Source organism: Salvia splendens, chromosome 22 (assembly GCF_004379255.2).
Source record: "Salvia splendens isolate huo1 chromosome 22, SspV2, whole genome shotgun sequence".
NCBI classification, from domain to species: domain Eukaryota; kingdom Viridiplantae; phylum Streptophyta; class Magnoliopsida; order Lamiales; family Lamiaceae; genus Salvia; species Salvia splendens.
In genome coordinates this window covers 16,797,533-16,823,032 of record NC_056053.1, presented here as the reverse complement: position 1 = coordinate 16,823,032, position 25,500 = coordinate 16,797,533, and the positions used below count along the sequence as shown (strand labels likewise).

Sequence of the window (25,500 nt, the reverse complement as noted above, 5' to 3'; positions counted from 1 at the left end):
TGCAGAGTTCATTGAGTTGGGTTATAGTAGTTCAAAGTTAAAACAAGTCTTTCTCATTCTAGGGAAATAATAACTCATTTTAACCTTTGACTACCAATAAATATTTGTTTGGATTATTTTATATGTTTCTTTTTTAATAACTGAGCATTTGATTCATAACAGACATTTTATACATGGTAAGACTTTCGTTGGTACTATATGATTTTTAAAAAATGGACGTGGAATTTATGGTCAATTAATGAATGATATAGAACATAGAACATATTTAATTCAAGTATTTTTGTTTCTACTTTTTTTTCTAATTATTATTTGGTAGTATATTTAAGTATAATTTTCAATCATACCCTTTAATTTCTAAGCTAAAAGAAACAGAAAAAATTTATAAATCCAATTTTATCCTTGTAATTGTGCACCAAAAATGTATCACTTGAAAACAAGATGTGGCTCTTCAGTCAACAACTCAATAACATAGCCAAGATTATTAGTACGTTTATGAATCATTAATATGTACTAGTAAGCATAATCAATGGAGTTACAAAAGCCAAGATTGTTTTGGCACCCTGATTAACTAAATCCATGTTTGCCAAGAATATAATTTAACATGGTATCAAAGCACGATAGATCAATCATGGCTCGAAACATACGAACAATGCACAAATCAAATCAAGCCCGCGAACAGCCACAAAATTCTCGACTGAATGAAGGGCTAACCAACAGAAGATGACTTAACAAACATCCAACGATAATGAAATTGTTCATTGTTGTTTTCATGGGTTAGTTAGCTTTCAAAGTAACAAGGCAATAGAGAAATTACTGCTGATTTAAGTTGGTTCATATACAAAGTAAATCAGAACACGAATATTAATAGAAACAATATGTATGGGTAGTAGTAGCCTAGTAGACATCTATATATTGTAAAGAAATTCTAGTTCATGTCTGAAAAAAAAAAGTAGTTGCACCAACAGCTGTACCGGGCCGAGACATTACCGAGCACCATCAATGAACTGAAACAAAAAACGTTGAAAGAAATAGTATGCGGCATCATTTATATACATGTTCATTTGCTCTACATAAATCCGAAACTAGTATATACTACAAACAAATACACCTACACAACTTATGCTTCAGTTTTGAAAAGTTAAAGACCATCAGAAAGTAGCACGGACCTGGGATATGTACTGCCATGACACTCCAGAATGACATCACGATGTGGCATTTTGCATTTAAGGGGTGATGTTGCACTCACGCAAGTATAGCTGATCATAGTCCACAAACTTTGCCCAGTAGTTTCGGAACTTTGGGATGGCAATCTCAAGCCATGGTTTTAAATTTCCGTTGTAATGTATAACTGCTGCTCGTTCAATATCCTTTTGAGGTATATTTGGATTATAACCAAGTCCCAAGACATGCCAAGATCTTTCAAGAGCGTGGGTGTGATTCTGAAAGGTTATCAAACCTGGTGGCAGGGTTCCTAGTTTCCATAAGAGTCTATCCCGATTCTGCACATAAATATCACTTATCGTGAGATTTCAGGAATGTTAAGTTTGAACAAAATATAGGAGCATTTAGTAAAATTCAGGCTTCCTTCAGTATCAGACATATTTATTTAAGAATTAATGTTCAAAGGAGCAAACATGATGGAATAGATTAATAACAAAATTAATAGAACAGTCATTTCTTAGAAACCTCAGGAGTATATCGATATGCTTATGCAATTGAAAGAATTTTTCCAACTATGCTGACAATTTCCTATAGACATACTCAATACAATTGCACGTTTTCATAAACTACATGTTTATATTTACTGTTTTTTTCATAACCAACGGGGATCTGCCTAAGATTTTGTTTTTATTCAAGTTTTTTGTAAGACTAAGAAACTAGTGAAGAATATATGACAACCCTTAAACAGTTGACACCCTAAATTTAATAGATTTACTATGGTATAAGTTGACATGCAATACTTGTGGCCAACTAATGAATATGTATATATCCCTAGTGAAAGAGTTCCCAGCTAACATGTAAATGATAACCTTACCAGGTTCTGCCATTTGTGGTACACATCGGTGATATTTTGTTTCCTCCACTTGTTCAGATCAACTATATTCATGCCAAATGCCCATCCACAAGCTCGTGGGTCGAAACTCTTTGAGATAATAGGATTTGAAAAATTAAGGTAGCGGTCAAACCGGTGAAAGCTTTCTCCACATGTTTCAACGACACCTATGACTTTACCCTTAAGATCAGTAGACCACAGGCCAGTAAGATCCTTCTGCACTACAATATCATCATCTAAGAACAAAACTTTGTCCAGCTTCGGAAAGATCTGTGGAAGGTAAAAGCGCAGATGATTCATGATTGAGAGGTATTTTGGATTTCTATATCTAAAGCCCGAATCAGATTCAGCACGACGGCCTTTGAAGTAATAATTTGTGGATGGCAGCTGCCGAAGAATTGGACTGTAACTTGAATTAAACCATGTGAACTCCTCGACATTCTGAACCTTTATTGTTGCTTTGCTAGGGGGATTTGCTATAAACCACATGTTCATTGCAGCATAGTTTAGCCTATCAGTGACAATGTGGAAGACATGTTTTGAAGGATCCTGGATCATGACAAAGAAAATCTCAATAATGGAAATTAAAGAACGTAATCAAATAGGATTATATTCCCTCTGTCCCCGAAAAAATAGTCTCTTTTGCTATTTTGGTCACTCCCCCAAAAAGTAGTCCACTTTTCGTTTTTCGGAAACTTTTTCACCACAATTACACTACTAATGAAGTGGGTCCCACTATCCACTAACACTACTTCAACTACTTTTCTCTTTCTCCCCCATACTTTACGAATTTCGCATTAACACTTGTGTGACCTCCCCAAAGTCTCTATTTTTAGGGCACAGAGGAAGTCTTAGCATATTAAAAACAGATAAATCAAATCAACATACTCAACACAATAAAATCCTGACCTCTGCATGGGTTATTGTGGAGTTCACAACAACTGCTGCAGCCAGTATATTATCTGAAAACAAGGCATAGTGGTATAACTTGGGGTCATCTAATATTTCCTTGTCAGGGAAATGCATTTGAGATGAGTTCAACAAGAAATATTCTGTCGAAAGGCGCAAAGGAAGACAATGAAGCCCTTTAGGAGTTGTCTTTGCAGTTAAGTGCGTCAAAAATAAGGCCTGTTTCTTCTGGACACGAAGCTGCTCCTCAGACAAATGAAGCATTGCACGGAGTCTCTTTATCATAGCAGCACAATCATTTTGTATCTGTTTCCCTTTTAACAGAGTTTGCTCCATTGCTTTCAATTTCTCATGAGCGCTACAAAGCAAAATCATAACTAAATGAGACTGATAAAGAACAAGAAGATGCGAGCTACTCCAATTACTTCCAAGGCCAAATAGTGATGGTGTTATTGTTCCTAATATCTCTAGTTAGTTTATATTCAGGGTTAGCTATATTTAAATTAATTAAGTTATTTAAGGTTATAATAAAGGGATTGGAAGAACTTTGTTTCCAGATCCCCAGTTACTTTAGTAGGTTAAGATGTAGAGTTTTGTCAGTTAGGGGACAGAAAAATTATTGATGAGGTTTAAATCAGTGAATTGTTGCAGCAAGACAGGCATCGCCTGTTAGAGAAAAGAAGCAAATGGAAATTTATATTGAACTCGTTGGAAGTGAAATGCAAAATACTATAATTATAAAGATAACTCCTTCTAAAGAAGGCCCTCTTCCCTTCTAGGAAGCCTCGGCAAAGCCGTACAATACTCTTAATCTCCCCCCTCCTTCTAACCTTAGGACACTATATATAATGGAACAATAATTAAGACGCAACAAATGATAATTAAGACTAATAAACTAGACAATTATTAATAATAAAGACTGCATAACAGCCACTCTCTCATCATGGGTTCTGTAACTGCCATCCACTTATTCTAAGGCATGTAACTGATGTGTATCATCGCCTGTGAACTTGTACTTTCGAGGTATAATTCAGTTTGTTCCTTAACTCTATCAATAAATCCGACCTGCCTTCCTGTTCATGATGATTCAGGAACAACACATTGAGCGATAGGGAAGGTGGTTGCTGACATGAGAATATGATACTTAGAGGCCGTGGAGCACAAATGCACAATCAATATCTGGCATTTGCAACTCAGTACTCACTCCCATCAGTAACCAAGTACAACAGCCTCTCCAGTCTTCCGATGCCGAGCGTGTCTTTTGTAGATGTAGTGCCAGACTGCCAGTTCATCTTGCTGCAGTGCAACCTGTGTAACACATAGTGTCTACTTGAAGTAAAGGGCTGGGATATCTTTAGAAATTGAGTTAGGTATGTACCATGCTTTTGCTTTCAGGTTTATTTCCTAGAATATAGGGATTGATTCGGCTTATGTTTCAGGAGCCCAAAATCTTATTGTCATTAGTAGAGTGTAGTCATTTCAGGGATTACAATAATAATTGTTGAAGTTCAGATCAGCAATTTGGCTAAGGCAGCTATTGCTTGTGAACTTGTATTTTTGAGGTGGTTTTCTATTTGATTCCAGTTTGTTCCTTAATTCCTTTAGTGTCACCCCAACTCCATCCATAGCAAGCACTAGTATATCTTTCGCATCAAGATATTCAAATCCTATGGCAGTATTAATAGAGTGAATAAAACTAACTTCTTCGGCAGCTCGGAATCATTGGTGGAATCCCCAATTGCGCGTCGAACTTCCTTGATACGCAACCGCAGCTCCTTAATAAACTGAGCATTATTTCTAGTTGCTGGGAGGGAAAGATAAATCATTCCCTGCATAAGTTGATCCTTAAGCAGGCGGAGACGTGCATCTGGAAGAACTGTTCGTTCATTCTGTTTCTCGGTCTTAGTGTGCACTTTTTCTCTAGGACCATTTATATGTTTCATTTCCTAAAAGATGCAGCAGAATAAAGACAGATAAGTTAGATCAACTTTAAAAAGTTGTGTGTGATTCATGTCAATGGCTAAGAAACTATCACAGGATTCAGAATCTACATGAAAACAGAAAATATTTGCATCCATCCAAATTTTAAACTACAGGTATAACAATAAATGCTCAGGGGTAAAACTACTCTATGATAAAACCAACTGCATTATTATGTACGAGATTTACAGAATATCTAGGGTCCAATCAATAAACATATTCGCATTAGGATGAATACTAAGACTCCTCCTAATGCACCGCGAAGCCAATTGTCACCAGCATAATAACAAGAGCTTTACACATAAAATAAGTGTTGAAATACTAGGACTATAAAACCATAGGAGAAAGATCTCAAGTTGAAAAAAGGTTTAAGTTGAAGGACTGATTAGAGAAAACAAAAGGTACAGCAATCTCACCTTTCTCTCTAAAGACTTTTCTGTTGTGCCATCAGAATGGAGGGAGAGAATCTCTTCATTCTCCCTTGATTTAATTTTATAAGACGTTCCCTTCCCTGTCACAACCTGAGTCTCATGCACATTACCTATCACCTGTCTTATGGCATTCCCATCCAAGGACTGCTTGTTGCTTCCACGGCTGGATGAGTTTTCAGTTTCATCTTCAGCTGAATCTGTACCAAAAAATTCAATCACTTTATATGATTCACAAGTGAGTTTGAGCTCATTTCAACTGCGAGAAGGTAAGCAAAATAGAACCTTCAGTTAGCTGTCTTGTAATGCGAGTAATCTCTCCAGATGATGCTCTAGGGTAAGATGTGCGCAGTGGTTCTTTCAGTGGTACTGATAATTCCTGTTCGTTGAAACAAAAATCACCATAAACCAGAACAAGAAACATCTGAAATTTCAATAAAAACAGCACACCAAAATCAAATGCAAATCGAAATAAACACAAAAGCTCGTGTGCAATTCAATCCAATTTAGATTCACCAATCTCCAATTAGAGTGTACGGATCCCTAATTAGGGTTTATTGCTCCCCAATTAGGATTTATTAATTAAAATTACGATTTAAGTAGCGTGGATTCCAGATGTGCCCAGACCTGTGGTAGAACACTCGAAATTCAACATCTAAGCTCGACGGAAGACAAATAGAAACCGCATTACAACCGAACAGATATGATTAATATATAAACAAAACTTACAAATGCGGAAACATCTTCCACGAACTCATTCCTAGCTGCAAATATCAGAAAATGTGAGGATCTGACATCAATGAACATCTTTCAAAAACAACTAGAAGATCGAAAATTTACAAGTAGAGGAAGGGAAGTAGAACTGAAGAGTGTCGGTGCAGAGAAGAATTGGAGCAACAAACGTCAGCGGCAGAAAGAGAAGTAAAAACTTCCTCAGCTTCATTTTCATCTTTCCCTTTGTTCTTCCACGGCCAATCTTGGACTTCCCCTCTCGAAGAAATTAGTAACAATTTACGCCATTATACAAAAAACGACAAACCAAATGCGCAGAAAATTCAATCAAATGTAAAAATGGATTATACTGTGATTCAGTAACGAAATAGAGAAGAAGATGAGTTGAGCATAAACTGATAAAAGTACCTAAAACGCAGAAATTAATGAATGAAACGCAACTATGGTTAATGCCAGTATTTTTGTTTTTATTTTTCTTATGGATTAATTTACTCAACACATAAATTACTTCAATGAAAATCAGATTATTTTCTATTTTTCAGCACAGCAGCATTGAATTAACGTTTATGAAGTCTGATTATTTTTGTAATCTTACTATTATTGTGGATTAATTGAAATGCCCACTGAAATGCGCTGGGTTTTTTTTCCCTCTATTACTTTGTTAATAGTTTTTTCCCCCTAATTTAAATCCTTCGAAGATGGATTTGGTATTTTTATATTAGTAAAGTATATTTAATTTTGTTGATCTTAGTAACAATAATTAAAAAAAAAGTAGCATACAAAAAGAAGAAAGTAACCACATATGCGTTATTTTATGGAGTGGTTAAATAAAGAGTGAAGAATATAAAATCAATAATGTGATATTTTCATTTCGTATAGTTTTAAATGGGATGTCCCAAAAAACAAGTCATAAATAAGAGAGAGTTATTTTAGTCCATTTTTATTCCTCTATAGGTTTTGCTTAAAGTCCAAATGTATTTTTTTTGGCATGTAATTTTATTTAGAGTTGTTTTATGAGTTAAGTATATAAGAAACAAAATAAAATTGACATTTTGTATAACTTTAAATAGAATGTTTCAAAAAAATGAGTTATTTTAAATGAGATGGAGAGAATAAATTTATGTGATTATGCATATGCAATTCTCAATGTAACCCATCAACATCAATATTACTATACGAACATAGTTTTTTTAAATGAAAATAAAACTATTTTTTGTGACCAGAGAGTAACAACAAGAATTCACTTTTATAAAACATAATTATAAAATGCTACAGTACTAATTCAAAACTAAAAGTACAAAGTGGAAAATTAGTTGAAGCAGCAAATCTCTGAGAAGAGTCTTGTATGAGATTGTGTTATACCCAAATAATTCAGCAATAGAATGTTTAATCCAAGTCATAAACTATACTAGTACAGAGCTTAAGTAAATTAAGAACTCTACAACTAGGATTATAATTTACTATAACAATATTTAATATTTCCTGCAGTATTATAAATGAAAAATGGATCTCAATGATGAATATCTATCTCCCATGAAGTTAACTGTCAAAAAATGCTCTTCACTGCTAAAGTTAAACTGCACCTCTTCCATGTTCACATAGCAAAACTTAGGTTCCGAACTCATATAGGTTCCGAAAACACCTCTTCCTCTTCCTCTGATTCGTATTTTGTTGAACGAATCGCTGATAGCCTCAACTGCATCAATGGCCCCTCCTGCGTTGTACATGTTTATCAAACCAGCTCCTTGGCAGTTGAACACAGCAAGCACTCCACAAAATTTGTTGTGGTTCCATATGTTCATAAGGCCTTTTATGAGTGGGCAAGAAAAAAGGCGTTGAGTTTGAAAGGTAACGATGATCAGAAACTTTAATCGTATGACAAATAGCTTTTCCCATCCATAACAGGATCGACAAAAAAGCAGTCACGGGAAGGCCTTCCAGGATACTTCGCCATCAGGCAGCACAAGCACAAGCCTTTTCAGTATCTCGAAATCATGCTTTCCAGGTTTGTCACTGGCTCCGGCATAACAATGCAAGGTTAGGCGAAAGGCAACTAAATATCTAATTTTGTCATTTTTAAATATTTATTATATACATCTAATTTGATTATTAATATATTTAGTAACTATTGATTAAGATAATTAATGTCTTAAAATTGTAGCACTCTTAGTGCTGGAGACACTCTCTACAATAATCATAGTTTTCAGTAAAGTAATTCTGGTATGTAATAAACTTTTAGATAGGCTAATTCCAATTCTCTCCACATTTTTCGTAAATTGGGTTTTGCAAATTATTATTTTTTTAAATTAAAAATTTAGAATATTCTAAAAATCCTTACATATATATAAATAATATTTAAAGGATACTAATATAATTTATCTATCAATCCATAAATGTCCAATTTTATAATTTTGAAATATCTGTAGTTTTATGTCATTAATAACTTTTCTATATACTATTTCTAGTCTGTAATAAGATTTTTGATAGGATTAAATCATTAACTCGACATGTTTTGTAAACCATTTCTTATAAAATAATTTATTTTTTAAAAATATAAAAAAGTTTTTTATATTTTTTAAAAATCCTCACATCTATGGAAATAATAGTAAAAGTAATACAATAGCATATCCATCGGTTATTAAATGTCCAATTTTGTCATTTTAAAATATGTACTTTATTTGTCACAATTGACTTTCAATATGGTAACTATTACTAGTAATTAGGAATAGTTAACGGCTTATAAATTATAATTGTAGCACTTATAATGCTGGAGAGCGCACTCAAGAGACTCTCAATGGAAAATAATCATATTTTTCATTATACTAATTCTAGTCTGTAATTAGCTTTTAGATAGGCTAATTCCAATTACCTCGACATTTTCCGTAACTTGTTTCTTGCAAAATTATTTAGAACAAAATAAAAAATAATTAAAAATAAAATTTACATTTAATTAATTTTTCTTATTCACTTTCTTTCACATTTCTTAAAGGTACATAATTAAGATACTAATGTAATTACAATATAATTTTTTTAAAAAAAATTAAAAACTGCATAATTAAAATATGAAATGACATAATTTTAAACCTTACAGTCATTTTCAAAAAATAATCATATTTTATAAGAACCTAAGAATGTCAATTCCATCCGAAATAAATTCACGAATTGGTTAGAATAGCCCAACAATTTGAATTCACGAATTGGTTAGAATAACCCAACAATTTGTTAGGGTTAGGCAGAAAATTCTATAATGCCAAAAAAATAATAATCCAAATGATACTAAACCAAATATCCCCAATCCGGGGTTGATCCGAAATTAATTCGAACCGCAGGCCCAAAATGGATTAATTTTCATTATTTAATTTTCAACTTTCTAATTTTTAAAAGTTAGCAAATAATTATTTTTCAAATATACATAGAAAATATATTTTGAATAATTATTGAAAGTTACTCATTCCTTTATTATTTTTATTTTACTCGTATGTTCATTAAAAAACTATGTATATAATAATTTTAAAATGATAATTATGCATGAAAAAATGTATTTTCATCTTTCCATGAGTTACAAAGTTTTTAGTTAAAATAACACTCACTTGTATATGTTCTCCAATTAGTTATTATAGATTAACAAAATATCAATAGAAATATATTAATTAAATATAAATATACAATTGTCCCATAAATAAACATTATTTCTATTTTCGTTTGTCCCATAAAAATAGTCCACCTCCATTTACGGAAAGTTTTTTCTATAATTATGGTTCTATCACTTATTTTTGTATCTCTCTCTTGCTATACCAACTACACACAAAAACTAATATTGTTCCCAAAATGTGTATTTTATGGGATTGCGGGAATATAATTATTAATGACCCATAACCATATGCGGACACACATTTGAAGCTATAGGGGGCTTAAGCCTCCTAATAAACAAGTATTTTTTAAAACATTTTCTTGTTAATTTTAAATTTATATCAAATTCATGTATATTCTTATACAAAAGCCTCCTAATCTATAGAATAGTCCTCGCATCAAATAACCAACTAAGCAATAGCCAAGGCAACAGAAACCTTCCATTAAGCATATTTTACTAACAAAGTTTTTAAAATTTTGTACACAACATTACATTACCCTCTAGTAACATGTATATAGTTTAACAACAGCTGTTTCATTGCATCATTTTTGACATATATGTCTATGACTTTGCAATGTATTCCTTCTCCAATATGCTAAACACAAGCTTCACACGCTTCTTTAATATCGAGGTGATATTTTTTGTGACTCGTTTCTGGTTTCTGGTGTATTTCAGCCATGCAACTCCGAGTTTCACTTGAACACTGCACGCTGCATACTTTGCTGGGATATCCTTGATGTGATATCTTAAGCGAAGCTGTAAATAAGCGAAACAGCACATAATGGTTTAGAACGAGGAGATAATAATGACAAGCTGATAAATTTATAAAGCATGTGCCCGTACTGAAAAATTGTCACCGAGTGGGAGGCCTTGGAGATTCATGAGCTCGTTGATGAGCCAACCATTTTTAACAGAGAGGCGAAGCTTTTGCTGAGTACTCACGACTTCCCCTTTGTAGAGAGGTATGCATTTTTCAAGCTTATAGTAAAGCTGTCTCTGATGCACGTCTGCCTTATCAGATTCCCACGGGCTGTGAGAGTAGTTAAGGCATCCTGCTCCCTCCATCACCCTTTCCTCAATTTTGCTTCCTCCGAACAATTCCATGCAGAAACTAATCTACAGGTAAACAATATCAGATTTTTATAGTGTATCACAAGCAAAGGAAATACAAAACCAACATTCCCACAATATGAAAAAGAGTGAAAGTTGAATGCCCTTATAATTTTGAAGTACCATCTTCTAATATTTACATTCATGTACCAGTGAAATTATACGGATCTAATTATTTTCCTTTTCCATATTTCATTAGTGATGTCCAGTGTGGGTGTGTGGGGGAATACATCTACTCACCGGAAGTGGTAGGATGGAAGAATAGACCGTGGAAACATTAACGTCATCTACTCCCAGAAAAGAAGCGATCTCCTCAGTGTGGGTGATTTTAGCATCAGAGTCATTGTCTTCTATCAAATCGCAATGAACTTCAAGTTCCTCCTCTGCAGCTTGAATGGTTTCTGGGACAGACTCGTCTTCAGAAGCACGGACATCATTTGCTTCGGATTCTTTCTCCGGTATCATCTCCTCCTTCTGTTTGGGTGGCAAGGTTTTTGCCCTCCAGAGTGCCAACATTGTTCTGTATAATACACAGTAGGACGATGTGAAGAATTGATGTGTGTACATGCTATATGGAGTAACTATCTGACATGCACAAAAGGTTACATAAGAAATTAAATGAGAATAGGTTGAAATATGCTAATGGAAAGACAGGTATTACAAATCACTTATAACATTCTTTCAAATAACCCACACATAATGAACTCATCCATTTATTGTCATTTAACTCACATTTATTGTAATGACTTTCATCAAATTTAGCTTCTCATTAGGCTTCTGTTTAAATTTCGCATATATATAATTCTGAATTTTCTTGATCACAGATAAACAATTTTTGAACTCTTTATGACTGACTGGTCTTACTCAAATCTAGAACTATATCAAGAACTGTGCTACAAAACCTTAGTTTTGATTATACTAATAAAAGTAAATATCAATTCTCATTCCTGTAGTCAGATAAATAAAAAGAAGTCCACCAATCATCTACGTGGATGCAATGGCATGGAGGATGTGAAAATAGAAACTCAATATCCTAGGCCTGAGAGTTATGAAAAAAGAAGGCAACTTGTCACACTATCTAAGCAACAAGCAAACTCTGACTCCGGAAAACACATCACAGGAGAAACAAAAATAAAACCAAGAATGGCACTGAGAGTAAAACATAATGGGGAACGATAGCTGTTTATACAGTAAGGATAGAAAAGAAACTAATAAGCTCACACCTTGACAGCTGAAAGCCAGAGGATAAACATGCAAAAGCATTGCTAGAAGTAATCGTGTACATATACTACATTAAAAGTTATACTATATGTGAATGTTACCTGTGGGCAACATTGAGAGATACAAAAGAATGAAAATGAAACCCCAGCCTGCCTTTTGCATCTAGTGACCGTGCTCCATGCCGTGCATCAGTTCCTCTTCCAGGCTTTAGAATCACGCTGATGACAGGGCTTCCCATTGATGATAGAGTGGGAGGGATGCGTTGAATATCTTCCACATCTTCCCAGAGAAATAAAAACTTCGACTTCTGACCAAATATATCTGCACGGAACCCGACCGCTCTTGCTGAAAGAAACAGACGGCCCTGGCGCATGAAGTAATCAATTGGTCAAAGCACTGGTAGACACACACTAATCCACTCAGATAAATGACCCTCAACAAACATCACTAGTTTTACAGGATAATAGTAAAGCGTATTCGTATTTTCCAATAAATGGCAAAAAAAATTGAATAAATATTTCAAACCCCTACCTGGAGAGGAATTTTACGTCTCAGGTAGCAGTTGAAGTCATTGATGAGAAATTCCTCTGGGGGTAGCCCAAAAAGCTTCTGGAATGTTGAATTTGTGTGAGGAGACCGTAATCTTATCTACAAGAATGTCACGAACCTGAGTGATCAGCTCAAAGAAATATGTGGCGGAGAAAATTGTGACGTTAAAGTGAAATGAAGCAGAAACTAATAAAGAAGATACCTTCTTGCCAACCTCCTTCTCCACCTTAGCTATATACTCTTGGAAACTATTAGTAGCCTTAGTACTGTTCAAGAAAATTCTTAAGTGTATCTTTGACTGACATGCTTGAGACAACTTTCCTTGTAGAGGTATCCAGACATCAGATAAGTCGGAAACATTAGATTTCAGGAAATTAATTTCAGCATGCCCAAGAGATGAGGGTTCAACAAAAGGCCCATCGAAATCGAACACTTCCACGTCCAACCTAGATGGAGGCTCATTCATAGCATCAAATTCAAGGATTTCTGCAAGGAACCATCCATCTCAATGAAGAAGCTGATGACATACACAGATTCTAATTGTAGCTGCTTATTGCTTTAGTTAAGAACTACGATAACGTATGAAAAGCTAGCTAAAGGGGGAAGCATATAAAAAATACCATTCCAAAGAGGTTCTGATTTTCGAAACTTGACAGAGCTGGTTCTTCTATTCCCATTGCAAGTAAACACCACATAAGGATCAGATGACGTTGAAGTTGAGTTAGGTGCTTCCAAATTGCTTCCTTCAATTAAGGCAACCGTTAGCAACCACCCATCTCCTTTTCCTTTGATTCCATGATCACTTCCTATAGTCAGCACACCACAAAAACAAATTAAAAAAACAAATGACCTCTTAGAAATAGTTTTATAAACTGGATAAAAAAATCTGATAAAATGACAGAAAAAGCGTATATCTCGTTGAAGCCACTCTTTCTATCCCACATCGACTAGGTAAAAGATCACGTTTTATATAGAAGATTGGAGTATCCTCTACCCATCTAAGGCTTTTTAAGGGCAAGATGGACACATTTCTCAAATCGTATCATAGTAGGCTAAAGTTCGATGTGGATTTAGGCCTATAAAGGGGAAGATGGGCACATTTATCATATATCTTAATCGGATACCTGTGCATACTAAAGGTTCATTTGAATAAAAATTAAACAGTCCATCCATCATCAACTTGCTAATTTGAAATATTAGACTACCTTTCTGTGCTCTCGCTTGCATGAAGCGGGACACTAACTTCAGCACCTGTTTTCCTTGCAGAACCAACAAAATACTTACTATGATCTCACCAACGGAATCAGGCAAGTCTAAACCAACAAACTCAAGACCCTGAACTTTGCTAGGCATAACCATGCATAAGTGTGTGAGCAGATATAACCACGTGAAAATAGCCGAGACTACTGTGAAATTGGCGAAATATTGAACTGCCAATGTCCATTCAGAGTGATGCTCTACCTGAAGAGATGCCATAAGTTGGTCTTTCTCAGAACTTATATCTTTAAGATCAAGGGGCTTTACGCTGCGGCATAGAAACTTCTCATACTGATCAAAACTTTCTTTTATGCCTTGTCTTGCTCCATTTTCAATAATACTTTTCATCATGGTGCTCTGCAAGAAGTCAATTCTCCACGAAACAACCAGATGGGAAGATTGCTCCCCCGATGGCTGCTCTAGACCAGGAGTTATGCAGTAAAGCAATTCTATCTTAAAAGTTTTGCCATATGGAGCATCCAGGGTTCTCACAACTACCAAAACAACAAAAGTCCCATCTTTAGCTTTCAAATATGTTTGCTCCTCTGTGGCTTTCAAAGCTTTAACCAGTTTGGTTGGTGGCTTAATGTATGACACCATTCGTTTTAGACTCTCACCATTGTTATCTAATTCCCATGCTCTTTCTTGTAAATCAGTTGATCCTTGCATGTCCGCAAAAGACTTGAAAAGGCTTGAATCTGAAGAAAAGAGTGTGGAGTTCAATTCACGAGGAGTTATTGCATATAATTGATCAATAACTACTCCTCCAGGTAAACAACTTGGAACTTCACCACTCTGTTCTCTCGTCTCCAAACTTCTCATTAGTTCTTCGAAATCAACTGATGACGAAGGTTCCACACACTTGCTCTCTAGACTCAATGAATCATTACTTTCAGCCTCTGATACATCACTAGTTTCAATAGAGCTAATGGCTGGTGTCTCTACATTCTTATTGAAAATTTTTGCAATTCGACCAGCTAATGTTTGTGCATTAACCTTTGCTTCCTTCAACGGGACTTCTTCCTCTAACCTCATAGGAGAAGACGCCACTGAGGAAGACATTGAGATTGAGGGGGAATCATGCAGAGAATCAGCATATTTCCTTGACAACATTGCAGAATCATTGGTGGGTGGCAAGTCTAACGGCGTATTCTTTTGCAACAAATAAATGGTGAGAAGAATTTCACCTAGTAGAATAACAAAGTAGCATCAATCTAGTGAAAACTAGCCATATCAAGACTTCAGCAATCCCAGAAATTAACGCACCAGCAATTACTATATGCATATGTATTCAACTTCACAGAAGTAAAGCCTCCAATTCTCTGATTTTGGAATAAATCTACAATAATCATAACTAAGCAAATAAAACTAGCTCAAAGAAACTGATAAAATACAAGTACAGTATGTGCACAGAACAGCTAATTAGAATGCAAAACATTGTACTGGCATTATATGCATAATTCATTTAATTATAAACCGCGTAAAACAACTAAAATGTGCACACACAACCACAACTAATTGACACGTTAATCTCTAAAACAACAAGGAAATCGCCATACCACAACCCTTGTTCTTGGCATTATTGCTCTTGGGATGCAGAGTGTACCAAGAAGTGCCAAGAGATTGATCCTTCGCCTCGAAAACCCAAGCTACGGGCACTCTGATCTGCCCAACAAAATCATTATTGAAACACCTTTCTTCATCCAAAACAGATACAACAAGCTTTCTTTTCAAGTCGTCCACTTTAAATATGAATTCCTCGGACCACAACGGATTTAGGCATTTCTTCACAGCTTTGCTCCTGAACGCCTGCCGCCCCAATTCTAGCTTAACATACGGATTGGTAAAGCCGTTCGACTCCATCGGAGGCAAACTTTTGGCTTCGCTTACGCGGACCAAAAGGTTCATATTTCAGCATGAAGAATGAATCCGAAATTGTTTGATTTTGTAGACGATCGAGCTTAAAAGGAAACAACCGTGAACAATCAACGAACATTAGGCAAAAAAAAACAATCTAGAATTGAATTTGCGCGGAAACAAATTGACGAATGTATAACCGAAAAAACGTAAATAAAAAAAAGGAAACGCATAAAATTGGTTATCCTTCCAAAAACTCCTTGGATAAAATGGATGAATTTTACGAATAAGATCGAATTTGAAAACTGCAACTCAAATTTGAAATGAGGAAAAAAATAAATCACAGAGTTGGCGTGCAGGAAATGGAGTTAATGACCAAATCTTTGCTGCTTCTGGTGATGAAGAATGCGGATAAAAATCAAATTCGCAATGCTAAATTTAAGGAAATGATTTGGGATATGAAGTTGCTGGGCATTGGAATTGATTTTGCTCTCACACGTAATTTAGAGAGAGAAGATGAGGAAATGCATGCAATTCCCTCTTCCTTTTTTGTACAGTATTTTCTAAATTTTCTCTTCTATTTACTGTTTAAGGCAACTAATAATTATCACTCATTGCTGTTCTCAAATATTTTTATGGATCATAAATAATATCTTAAAATAGAATATCGCAAATGCATGACAAAATCCACTAGATTTCCGTTATTATCAACCTCTATAAATTGTTAATCCACTAGATTTCCGTTGTTATCATTTATCACATTGTAGGACTATAATTTGTTCAAATAATATCATAAATTTTTATTTTCTAATAAAATACTCGTCCAAAATTTTCTGTATCACTGAAGGAGGATAGTAATTGTTTTTAAGTGAAAATATGATTAATAAAATCTTACTTTCAATTTGTGTGGATAAAAATTGCAGACTAACCTATAGTTTTCATTGCATGATACTACCTTCGTCGTTTAGAAATAAAAGCTTTAAAATAGCAGTATGAGTTTTAATGCAAAGATAGTAAAGGAAAATAGTGAAAAAGAAAAAGTGATTCAAGACTTGAAGTATTATTAGTAGAGAATAAGTCTCATATGTTAAATTGAATTTTATTTTTAAAATAAAAAAATTATAATTTTAATAGAAAACAAAGTGAAACTAATTTCTATTTCAAAGGACGGACTATACATGTGTTTCTAATTATCAGTAATTTATATTGGGTTTGTTTCTTTTTAAAAAAGTTTATACTTAGTGTAGAGCAATGTAGTTGTCCTTAATTCGTTATTATAATAATAATATCTAATAAAATTGTTTATTATGTCATATATGAATTTTCATTACTTGATTGTCTTATACGGAGTATAATAGTAATTATGTAAAATACTAAACTTACTCCTACAATTTTTTTAGTTTCACAAAATTTCAGTGGGGCTCCATAATTTTACAAAAAATGACCTAAAAATGTAGTATTATTTGAAATGTAATATACTACGTATTTCCTTATAGTTTTTAATAGAATAAAATATAAGTTGTGTTATTTTCAACTAGAATTTTTTTGTTATAATCAGTGATTAGCCTTGCTAATCATGTTATTACCACGATAATCGTTACCAATTTACCATGGCCATAATGTCCCCTTGTGATGATACATATATTCTCCCTCTAAAAATTAAAATGATGTTGGAAATGATGTTGCTTTATGCCATGAGATTAAAGCTAGCTAGACTGCTAAACTCCCCATCATTGAAATTACTTCTTTCATGAATCATGATAGCTTGTCTACAATAAAAAAAAAATTTACTATAAGTATTACATTTTCTTGAAGTTCTATCACTATTAATCCCTTTTCTCGTAATTAAAAGAAAAATAAGTTTTGAGTGGGATATAGCATGTTAGTCCACGGTTTTCTTGGAAATGACATGTCCAAGCGGAGTGCTATTATAAAAGGTTACTTCTGTAAATTTTAATTAAATAAATGATAATGCTTGAAGAATTTTTAATTATTACTAGTATTTAAATTTTAAAACTTTTCATATCTAGAAAGCTGTCTAATTTTGATGGACGATCCAAGATGGTAAAATTTATCTATTTTTTTAGATAGAGGGAGTACTATTTTTAGATGAATTAAATATTTTACTAAATCACTAAATAATGAAGTAATTTTTATTTAAATCGAATGACATATCATATTATGATTGAATAACGTCATCACACCTAAATATCATAGCCTATTTTGAAGAAGATTAACTCATTCGTTCGATAGTTTCCAGTGTTTTGGGTTTAAATAATTAATTACTACAATGTTTGAGTGCTTAAGAGCGAACAAAGGAGAAAGGACATCATGATTTCATTTCGATATTCACCAATATAATTTAATCTGCCTATTGATTGAACGATCGTGAAAAGAAAGAAAAAGACACTAGTGGCACTCTAATATTAGTCTTGTGTTAAAATTATGAAGATTTTTTTTCTCTTTTTGGATAATTATAATTTTAATTAATTCCACATTCTATAAGTTTTGTTAGCTTAATTATGACCAATTTTTTTTTGTTCTTTTATTTCAACAATTGATTCATGCATCCATCTTAGTTAATTATTTGCCCTTGCATAATTAGTAGTTTTTGTCCGCTAAGGAATTAAGATACATCCTAAGTGAAAAAGAAAAAGTAAAATATTAGAAAAAATGGTATTGATTTGTGGGTTATTGTCGGTCATGCATGTAATATCTTGTCTAAGTAGAATTGCTTTTCCCACATTATTAATCATATTGACTAAGCCCACATACACATTTTCCTTTTTTTGCTTCACTTCATTCTACAATGGCTTTCTCTCTCTATTATGATCATTCTCTAATATCTTGAATCTGCTAAATTTGAGGTATGTTTGCAATCTTGATGCTTAAATTCCCTAATTTGAAGTTTGGTGACTTGTAAACTGATAGGTAAAGCAAAGCAAGAATAAAGTTAAAAAAAAAAAGTAAACCTATTGCTACTAATTTGGGTAGCTACCATATTTATGTAAGATAATTGATAGCCCTTTTCAAGAAATTATGTTTGTGGTATTTGAATCCAAATGTTAATGCATTAGTCATATATGGTTTCTTGCTTTTTATTTTTGCCTCCCTCATTTTCATGAAAAAGCAAGTTCCATTTTTGTTTTGTGCAACAATACTTGATTTCTACCTACCACCATTTTTCTCAACTTTTTTCAGGATTCTCATTTTCAAATTAGCTCAAAGATCACTTTTTTCTAGTGTGCTAGATAAAGAATTTGAGTTGATGTTTGAAGTGTGTGATAAATTATGATCTTGAATTTGCATTTTTCTATCCCTTGATCCCTTTTAAGAAACATTTTACTAGCAACTGATTTTTGCTGTCAAAATCTTGTTGCAGAAATGAAGTTTATGAAACTTGGATTAAATCCAGACACATTCTACACAGAGGAGACAACTAGGTAGGCCCACCAAATTTGAGTATATGTAACTGCTGTTTAATAGTAAGTATATAATTTGTACCAGATAATAAATTTTGAAAATTTGATCAAGACTGTGCTATCAGATGTGCCAACTGACCTCACCATTAGGATAGATGGCATGACCTATCTTCTCCACAAGGTAAATTTTTTAGTTGAAATCCAATAATTTAGAATGATCAAATTGGTAATGCTTGCTTTTGTGCCTAGCTCAGTCTTGTCTTGTTCCAAAATGTGGCCTATTGCAAAGGCTTTTCTCTGAGAAGGACGACGGTGGAGGCATCTCCGTGGACCTACACGACATCCCGGGAGGTGAGGAGGCGTTCGAGCTATGTGCTAAGTTCTGTTATGGGATCACAATCAGCCTCAGTGCACACAACCTTGTGCCAGCCTTCTGCGCTGCTAGTTTCCTGCGAATGACCGAGAAATTCGAAAACGGGAACTTGATTCCAAAGCTGGAGGCCTTCTTCTCGTCGTGCATCCTCCAAGTGTGGAAGGACACTCTCATCGCGCTACAGAATGCTGAGAGATTGCACGAGTGGTGTGGGAATCTTGGCGTTGTGAGACGTTGCGTTGAGTCCATCGTTGACAAGATCATAACGCCTCAAACGAGGGTTAGGTGGTCTTACACGTATACAAGGCCGGGATACATCAGGAAACGGCGGAAATCAGTGCCAAAGGACTGGTGGACAGAGGACTTATCCTGCCTAGGCATAGACATGTTTAGCAGCATAGTCACAACAGTCTCTTCTACGGGAATGCTGCAGCCGCAGCTCGTTGGCGAGGCATTGCACGTGTACGCGCACTGCTGGCTGCTCAACTCCTCCCGCGAATCTCCCAACAGAAAACGCAGAATCGTTGAGACGATTGTGAAGCTCATTCCAGCGGAGAAAGGGTCTGTCTCGGTCAAATTCCTGCTGAGGCTCCTCAGCGCCACGAACTCTCTTGGCGCGTCTCCACTGTCGAAAGCAGAGCTCCTGAGGCTGTCCGGGCTGCAGCTACACGAGGCCACGCTTCCGGACTTGCTGCTTTCTAATGCAGCAACATCTCACGACGTTGATCTGGTTAAGACGGTTGCGTGGAGCTTCTTGAGGCAGTGGAAACGTCGCAGCTCAGCAGGCGAAAGGGAGTCGATGCGAGAGATGCAGAAGGTGGGGAAGCTCATTGATTCTTACCTGCAAGTAGTTGCAAAGGATGCAAGAATGCCAGCTCATAAAATGGTGGCTCTGATTGAAACTCTTCCAGCAATAGCAAGGCCTCAACATGACCATCTCTACAAAGCAATCAATATCTATCTTAAGGTATATACATACTTGAAAAAAGCTTTTAATTCTATAAAATATGTGGTTTGCGATATGGTCAGTTGATAACTATCTTATAAATTGATAACTGATAACTGCCGCAACAATGTCAACACATTGACATACAAATGTCTTCTTGTTATATTTTGGTTATCAATTTAAGATAGATATCAACCTAACATGACCATACGTGGTTTTATATTTCTTATACGACAAACAGGCACATCCTGATGTGAGCAAAGCAAATAAGAAACACCTCTGCAGCTTCTTAGACAGCCAAAAACTGTCTCCGGAAGTGCGGTCTCACGCTAGCAAGAACGAGCGGCTGCCACTCAGAACGGTCGTGCAAGTCCTCTTCTTCGAGCAGGAGAAAAGCAACACCACGGCTTCGAAGGTAAGTAGCACTGAAGCAGAGGAGCAAGGGAATGGTACTAGACCTAAAGGAGCCGGAACAAACGGAGCACAGCTCAGCAAAGAGTTGAGCTTTAAGGTGAAGGTGGAGACGGAGAAGGAGAAGAAGAGGGAGGCCGGGGGAGACGCTGCACCGCAGCTAAACCCTCATAACAAAGCTCAATTGAGAAGTTTATCGAAGATGACATATATTAAACGCTGAGAAAGATAGATCACAAGATTTTGTGTTAATTTTCGTTGGAGTTGTTGTAGTGAGATTTTGAACATACCCTCTGCAAATGAAGAGGCAAGACAAAAAAAATATATATACAAGTACAAAGTTGTTGCGTCATATGTAGAAAGAAATTTAGTTACTAGTATTATTCTCGATGAATTTGAATAAATATAATGCGTCATGGTAAACTCGAACCCGAAATTATATATTCAGACATTAACCACAATACCACTCTATGTAAACACACACGTGTATGTTGCCCTATTCTCTTTCTTTCTGCTTGTGTCCTACATGAATTTTGGTTATTTCATTGAGAAGTCAAATTTATTTGATGTTACAATTAGAATTAGTATCTGTTTCATTCAGAGGTTAGTCAAGCCGGTTTACCATGGGCTTTAGAGATTAGGATTTGGGTCCTTAACATTGTGAATTGATCCATCAACATTTTATTATCAAGCCAACCTCCCTGTATCTCACAGCCCATCCCACAACCTTATCTCATTTTCATATCAACACTATTTTATTTTATTTTTTACAATTCTTTGTTAACATGTTATCAAATAAATTAAATTAAAATACATAAATAATATAATACATAAATATTTTTAAAAATCTAACGAGAAGCAAACTTAAAATAAAATTGAATTACGCATCAGCATTGAAATCGGAAAATATTTCTATTCTATAGAGAGAAAACTGGGGAAGAGAAAGAGATGTACATAGGAAATGGAATGGGATATGTGGTAAGGGGTGGGAATATGGGTATCTGTGGATACTCGATCAGAAAAAATCGGGTATCCAAACTCGAAAAATCATCTAAAATGTCCATCCGATACCCGACCCGATATATTTTCGGGTAACCCAGTACCCGCCCTGGGTATCCAAACCCGACGAATCGGGTACCCAAATATCCAACTCTTTAAATGTGTTAATAACTAATAGAAAATTTCAAATTATAATTATTTTATATAACTATAGAAAATATTTCAAATTATAATTTCAGAACTTGCAACATTTGCACAACTACCACCATCAATAATCATTATGCAAAGTTTACCTTGGACCAAACACCTTGTGTGGAAGATGTTCTCCCTTTGTTGATCATCGTTTCTGTTTTGCATGTTTAGAGCCATTCGAACCACCAAAAGTTCTCCATGTTCTGGTCCAATCTCCTCCAATTGTTTATCCTCCTCCTCCTCATCATCATCATCTTCACGTTCACTTTCAGATTCTATCTCTCCATTTGGCTTCAAAATCATCACGCTTTTGTTTGGACATTGAGATGCAATGTGTCCAACACATTGACAACGAAAACATTTGATATCTCTATTTCGAGTAGAAGTTGAAGTAGAAATATCTTTACCCTTCTCAAATTCTTTGAACTTGGATGTCGACGCTTCATTTTGGGGTTTAGAAGCTGCCCCAAAATTGGATTTGGATGAAGTCCACTCTGTTGTCCTTGAAGAATGAGAGCTTGTTGAAAAATTCTTTTGGATTGTTCCCTTCTTCTTCTTCTTCTTCTTCTTCAACTGTCCCTCCACCTTCATGGCCATATGAACCATGTCCTCCAACTCCACATAGTGTTGAAGCTCCACAATGTTTGCAATCTCCCTATTCAGCCCACATAAGAATCAAGCCATGGTTGCTTCTCTATCTTCTTCAACATTTGCCCTAATTATAGCAATCTCCATCTCTTTGTAGTACTCATCAACAGATTTAGTACCTTATTTCATAAATTGTAATTTTTGATACAATTCACGAAAATAATGAGAAGGTACAAATCTCTTACGCATTATGCCTTTCATTTCTTCCCAAGTCGAAACTGGTCTTCCTCCATATCGCCTTGTACTGGTTGTCAATTGATCCCACCAAACTATAGCATAGTCAGTGAATTCAATAGCAGCAAGTCTAACCTTTTTCTCCTTGGAATAGTTGTGACATTCAAAGATGAGATCCACCTTTCTCTCCCACTCCAAATAAGCTTCGGGGTCACTCCTTCCTTGGAATGTTGGGATCTTCAGTTTGATGCTTCTCAAATCACCATCAACTTCATTTGTACGCCCTCTTCTACCATTTCCATGTCTCTCATTTCGATGCCTATATGAAGCATTATCCTCTCATCCTCTCTCTTCTTCCTCGTTATTGTTTGCATTTGCTTGAAGTTCTTGCCTCTCCAAGCGCTCTGAAACACTTTCCAGAACACGTCCAAGCCTTCTAAAATGTTGTTGCATGGCTTGCAACGTAGGATCAATTTGATTGTCATTAATAGAATCCATCCTCACAGTTCACTCGTGTATCACACAAAAATACACATCACAAAACACTCGTGTATATCACTCGTTGGCAGGGGCGGGCGGAGAAATATATAATGATAGGGGCTGAGATTTATAAATTTTGTTTTGAAGTATATTTTTGAGTAATTTAGATAATTTGTAGGGGCTTTTACATAATAATTTACACTAAATTTGAAGAAATTTTAAAAATAATTAGTAGAAAAAATATTCATTGAGGGATTAAGCCCCACCCCCAATACACATGGGTCCGCCCATGCTCGGTGGCTTTTACCTCCCCTCAAATAATCTCACCACTCAAGCCTTTTACCATTCTTTCTCTTTTGCAAAGATAACACAAGTAAAAAACAAATCAAGAACAAGCAAGAACTAATAACGACCAACCAAACTTCAGCCCTTGAATGAAGGATGAAAGGAAATGGTCAAGAAAATATGAGGTGAAAATATGTATTTGGGGTTTTTTTTCATTTTTTCCATTTTTTTTCTTTTTTCTTTCAAGGATATGAAAGATAAACAATGTAAGATAAAGCTAAGGATAGATCAATACCAGTTGGCTCTTGATACCAAATGATATAGATTGGGATACGACGAAGGACCCGTTGGATATATTGATCCAAGAACCCCACGTATAAGGTTTGGCAGCGGACTCCCTTGATTGATAATCTGGTTTGATCCACTTCCATAGCTTGAAAAACCTCGACCCGTTGGCTATATGATCAGCCAAGAACCTTGGTATGATTGAAAGCCACAAGAACTTGCTCAAAGTATCTTGATAAGTTCCAAACATGTGAAAAACTCTACAAAGAGAATTCAACTCACAAGACAAAGTCTATTTTCGTATTTGATCAATGGTGTGTTCAAATGATATGCTTACAAGCCTATTTATAGGCTAGAATGGACTCTTGAAAGACTCATATCATTAGTACAACTGAAGACACTTAAAATGACTCATAATAAAAGAAAAGTAACTCCTAAACCTTTGGTGTAACTCTAGGACATCTAAAGTCACTTATTTAACATAAAATGTAACTAAAAAAGACCCTTGGTTTTGACTAGGGTTGGAACGGTACGGTATACCGCGCCGAAATGGCCATACCGCATACCGTACCGAAAAATGCGGTATGGCCAAAATGCATACCTTTACCGTACCGTTTTTTTTTGGTATACCGCATACCGGTATACCAAAATTCCGATACCGATACCTTACCGACATTTCGGTATACCGTACCGTGATTTTGGACCGAATACCGAATTCATCCCCAATTATGTATTATGTTTAATAAAATTATATAATAATATATTTTATAAAGATAATGACAATCATTTCTGAATTCGGGCTTTACATATTTACAATAGAATATATTGAAGGCGAATATTCAAATTTTTATTTATGAAAAAAAACATTTAATCCCTATATTTTAAACATATATTTTTTCTTATAGAATGGAGTTCTATATTTTAGCTCAGTAGCTAGTGTTGAATGGTTAGATTTGTGTTCTTATTGTGGAATGATTTAATACATGAGATGAGAGTAATATTGACATTGATTAATTTCGTTCTTAAACACTATGGATAATCTGATTAAATGATACTTTTGTTTCATAATGATAGTTTTAGATTTTTGAATGATAAAATGATACTTTTGCATCATAAAATGATAGTTTGAGGGATAAAATGATAGTTTCAAATGATAAAATAATACTTTTGTTCCATAATGATAGTTTTAGAATTTTGGATGATAAAATGATACTTTTGCATCATAAAATGATAGTTTGAGGGGACAAAATGATAGTTTCAAATGATAAAATGATACTTTTGCATGATAATTGATAGTTTTAGTTATTTGGATGATAAAATGATACTTTTACATCATAAAATGATAGTTTGAGGGGACAAAATGATAGTTTCAAATGATAAAATGATATTTTTGTTTTATAATGATAGTTTTAGTTATTTGGATGATAAAATGATACTTATGCATCATAAAATGATAGTTTGAGGGGATAAAATGATAGTTTCAAATGATAAAATGATACTTTTGTTTCATAATGATAGTTTTAGATTTTTGGATGATAAAATGATACTTTTGCATCAT

General features: G+C 34.7%; 3 protein-coding genes across 9 annotated transcripts; 1 reads left to right on the top strand and 2 right to left on the bottom strand.

The window, feature by feature from the left end:
- Positions 1 to 778: 778 nt before the first annotated feature.
- On the bottom strand, positions 779 to 6,500 carry LOC121787340 (probable galacturonosyltransferase 4). The gene is made up of 9 exons (XM_042186046.1): positions 6,211 to 6,500; positions 6,100 to 6,134; positions 5,656 to 5,749; positions 5,359 to 5,570; positions 4,664 to 4,908; positions 2,963 to 3,320; positions 2,036 to 2,602; positions 1,167 to 1,499; positions 779 to 1,004 (listed from the first exon to the last, which is right to left on the bottom strand). The coding sequence occupies exons 1-8, from the start codon at positions 6,317 to 6,319 to the stop codon at positions 1,224 to 1,226; spliced, it is 1,896 nt and encodes a 631-aa protein (XP_042041980.1). The 5' UTR covers positions 6,320 to 6,500; the 3' UTR covers positions 779 to 1,004; positions 1,167 to 1,223.
- A 3,720-nt stretch (positions 6,501 to 10,220) lies between these two features.
- Positions 10,221 to 16,259, bottom strand: LOC121785784 (C2 and GRAM domain-containing protein At1g03370-like). Of its 3 annotated transcripts, XM_042184220.1 has the most exons (10): positions 15,430 to 16,259; positions 14,075 to 15,057; positions 13,819 to 13,864; positions 13,234 to 13,419; positions 12,816 to 13,099; positions 12,596 to 12,712; positions 12,166 to 12,428; positions 11,084 to 11,363; positions 10,577 to 10,849; positions 10,221 to 10,489 (listed from the first exon to the last, which is right to left on the bottom strand). In XM_042184220.1, the coding sequence occupies exons 1-10, from the start codon at positions 15,776 to 15,778 to the stop codon at positions 10,295 to 10,297; spliced, it is 2,976 nt and encodes a 991-aa protein (XP_042040154.1). In that variant the 5' UTR covers positions 15,779 to 16,259; the 3' UTR covers positions 10,221 to 10,294. The 3 variants fall into 3 exon arrangements, with proteins under 3 accessions (XP_042040154.1, XP_042040153.1, XP_042040156.1); XM_042184219.1 differs by having other exon boundaries at positions 13,819 to 15,057; XM_042184222.1 differs by lacking the exon at positions 10,221 to 10,489 and having other exon boundaries at positions 10,660 to 10,844; positions 13,819 to 15,057.
- A 2,226-nt stretch (positions 16,260 to 18,485) lies between these two features.
- LOC121785834 (BTB/POZ domain-containing protein At5g47800-like) lies at positions 18,486 to 21,283 on the top strand. 5 transcript variants are annotated; one of them, XM_042184291.1, is made up of 5 exons: positions 18,486 to 18,594; positions 19,110 to 19,170; positions 19,275 to 19,330; positions 19,404 to 20,489; positions 20,710 to 21,283. In XM_042184291.1, exons 3-5 carry the CDS (start codon positions 19,310 to 19,312, stop codon positions 21,100 to 21,102), a joined length of 1,500 nt encoding a protein of 499 aa, XP_042040225.1. In that variant the 5' UTR covers positions 18,486 to 18,594; positions 19,110 to 19,170; positions 19,275 to 19,309; the 3' UTR covers positions 21,103 to 21,283. The 5 variants fall into 5 exon arrangements, with proteins under 5 accessions (XP_042040225.1, XP_042040227.1, XP_042040228.1 ...); XM_042184293.1 differs by having other exon boundaries at positions 19,262 to 19,330; XM_042184294.1 differs by having other exon boundaries at positions 19,235 to 19,330.
- Positions 21,284 to 25,500: the final 4,217 nt, after the last annotated feature.

Excerpts from the sequence above, each read along its gene's own strand:
- LOC121787340 (XM_042186046.1), bottom strand. The coding sequence starts at position 6,319 with ATGAAAATGAAGCTGAGGAAGTTTTTACTTCTCTTTCTGCCGCTGACG. Across the intron at positions 5,750-6,099 it reads TGGAAGATGTTTCCGCATTT|GAATTATCAGTACCACTGAA; the intron begins GTAAGTTTTGTT and ends TTCAACGAACAG. Across the intron at positions 1,500-2,035 it reads ACCACAAATGGCAGAACCTG|AATCGGGATAGACTCTTATG; the intron begins GTAAGGTTATCA and ends ATTTATGTGCAG.
- LOC121785784 (XM_042184219.1), bottom strand. The coding sequence starts at position 15,778 with ATGAACCTTTTGGTCCGCGTAAGCGAAGCCAAAAGTTTGCCTCCGATG. Across the intron at positions 13,100-13,233 it reads ATCAGAACCTCTTTGGAATG|AAATCCTTGAATTTGATGCT; the intron begins GTATTTTTTATA and ends GGTTCCTTGCAG. Across the intron at positions 12,713-12,815 it reads AGAAGGAGGTTGGCAAGAAG|ATAAGATTACGGTCTCCTCA; the intron begins GTATCTTCTTTA and ends ACATTCTTGTAG.
- LOC121785834 (XM_042184291.1), top strand. The coding sequence starts at position 19,310 with ATGACCTATCTTCTCCACAAG. Across the intron at positions 19,331-19,403 it reads TGACCTATCTTCTCCACAAG|TCTTGTCTTGTTCCAAAATG; the intron begins GTAAATTTTTTA and ends TGCCTAGCTCAG. Across the intron at positions 20,490-20,709 it reads CAATCAATATCTATCTTAAG|GCACATCCTGATGTGAGCAA; the intron begins GTATATACATAC and ends TACGACAAACAG.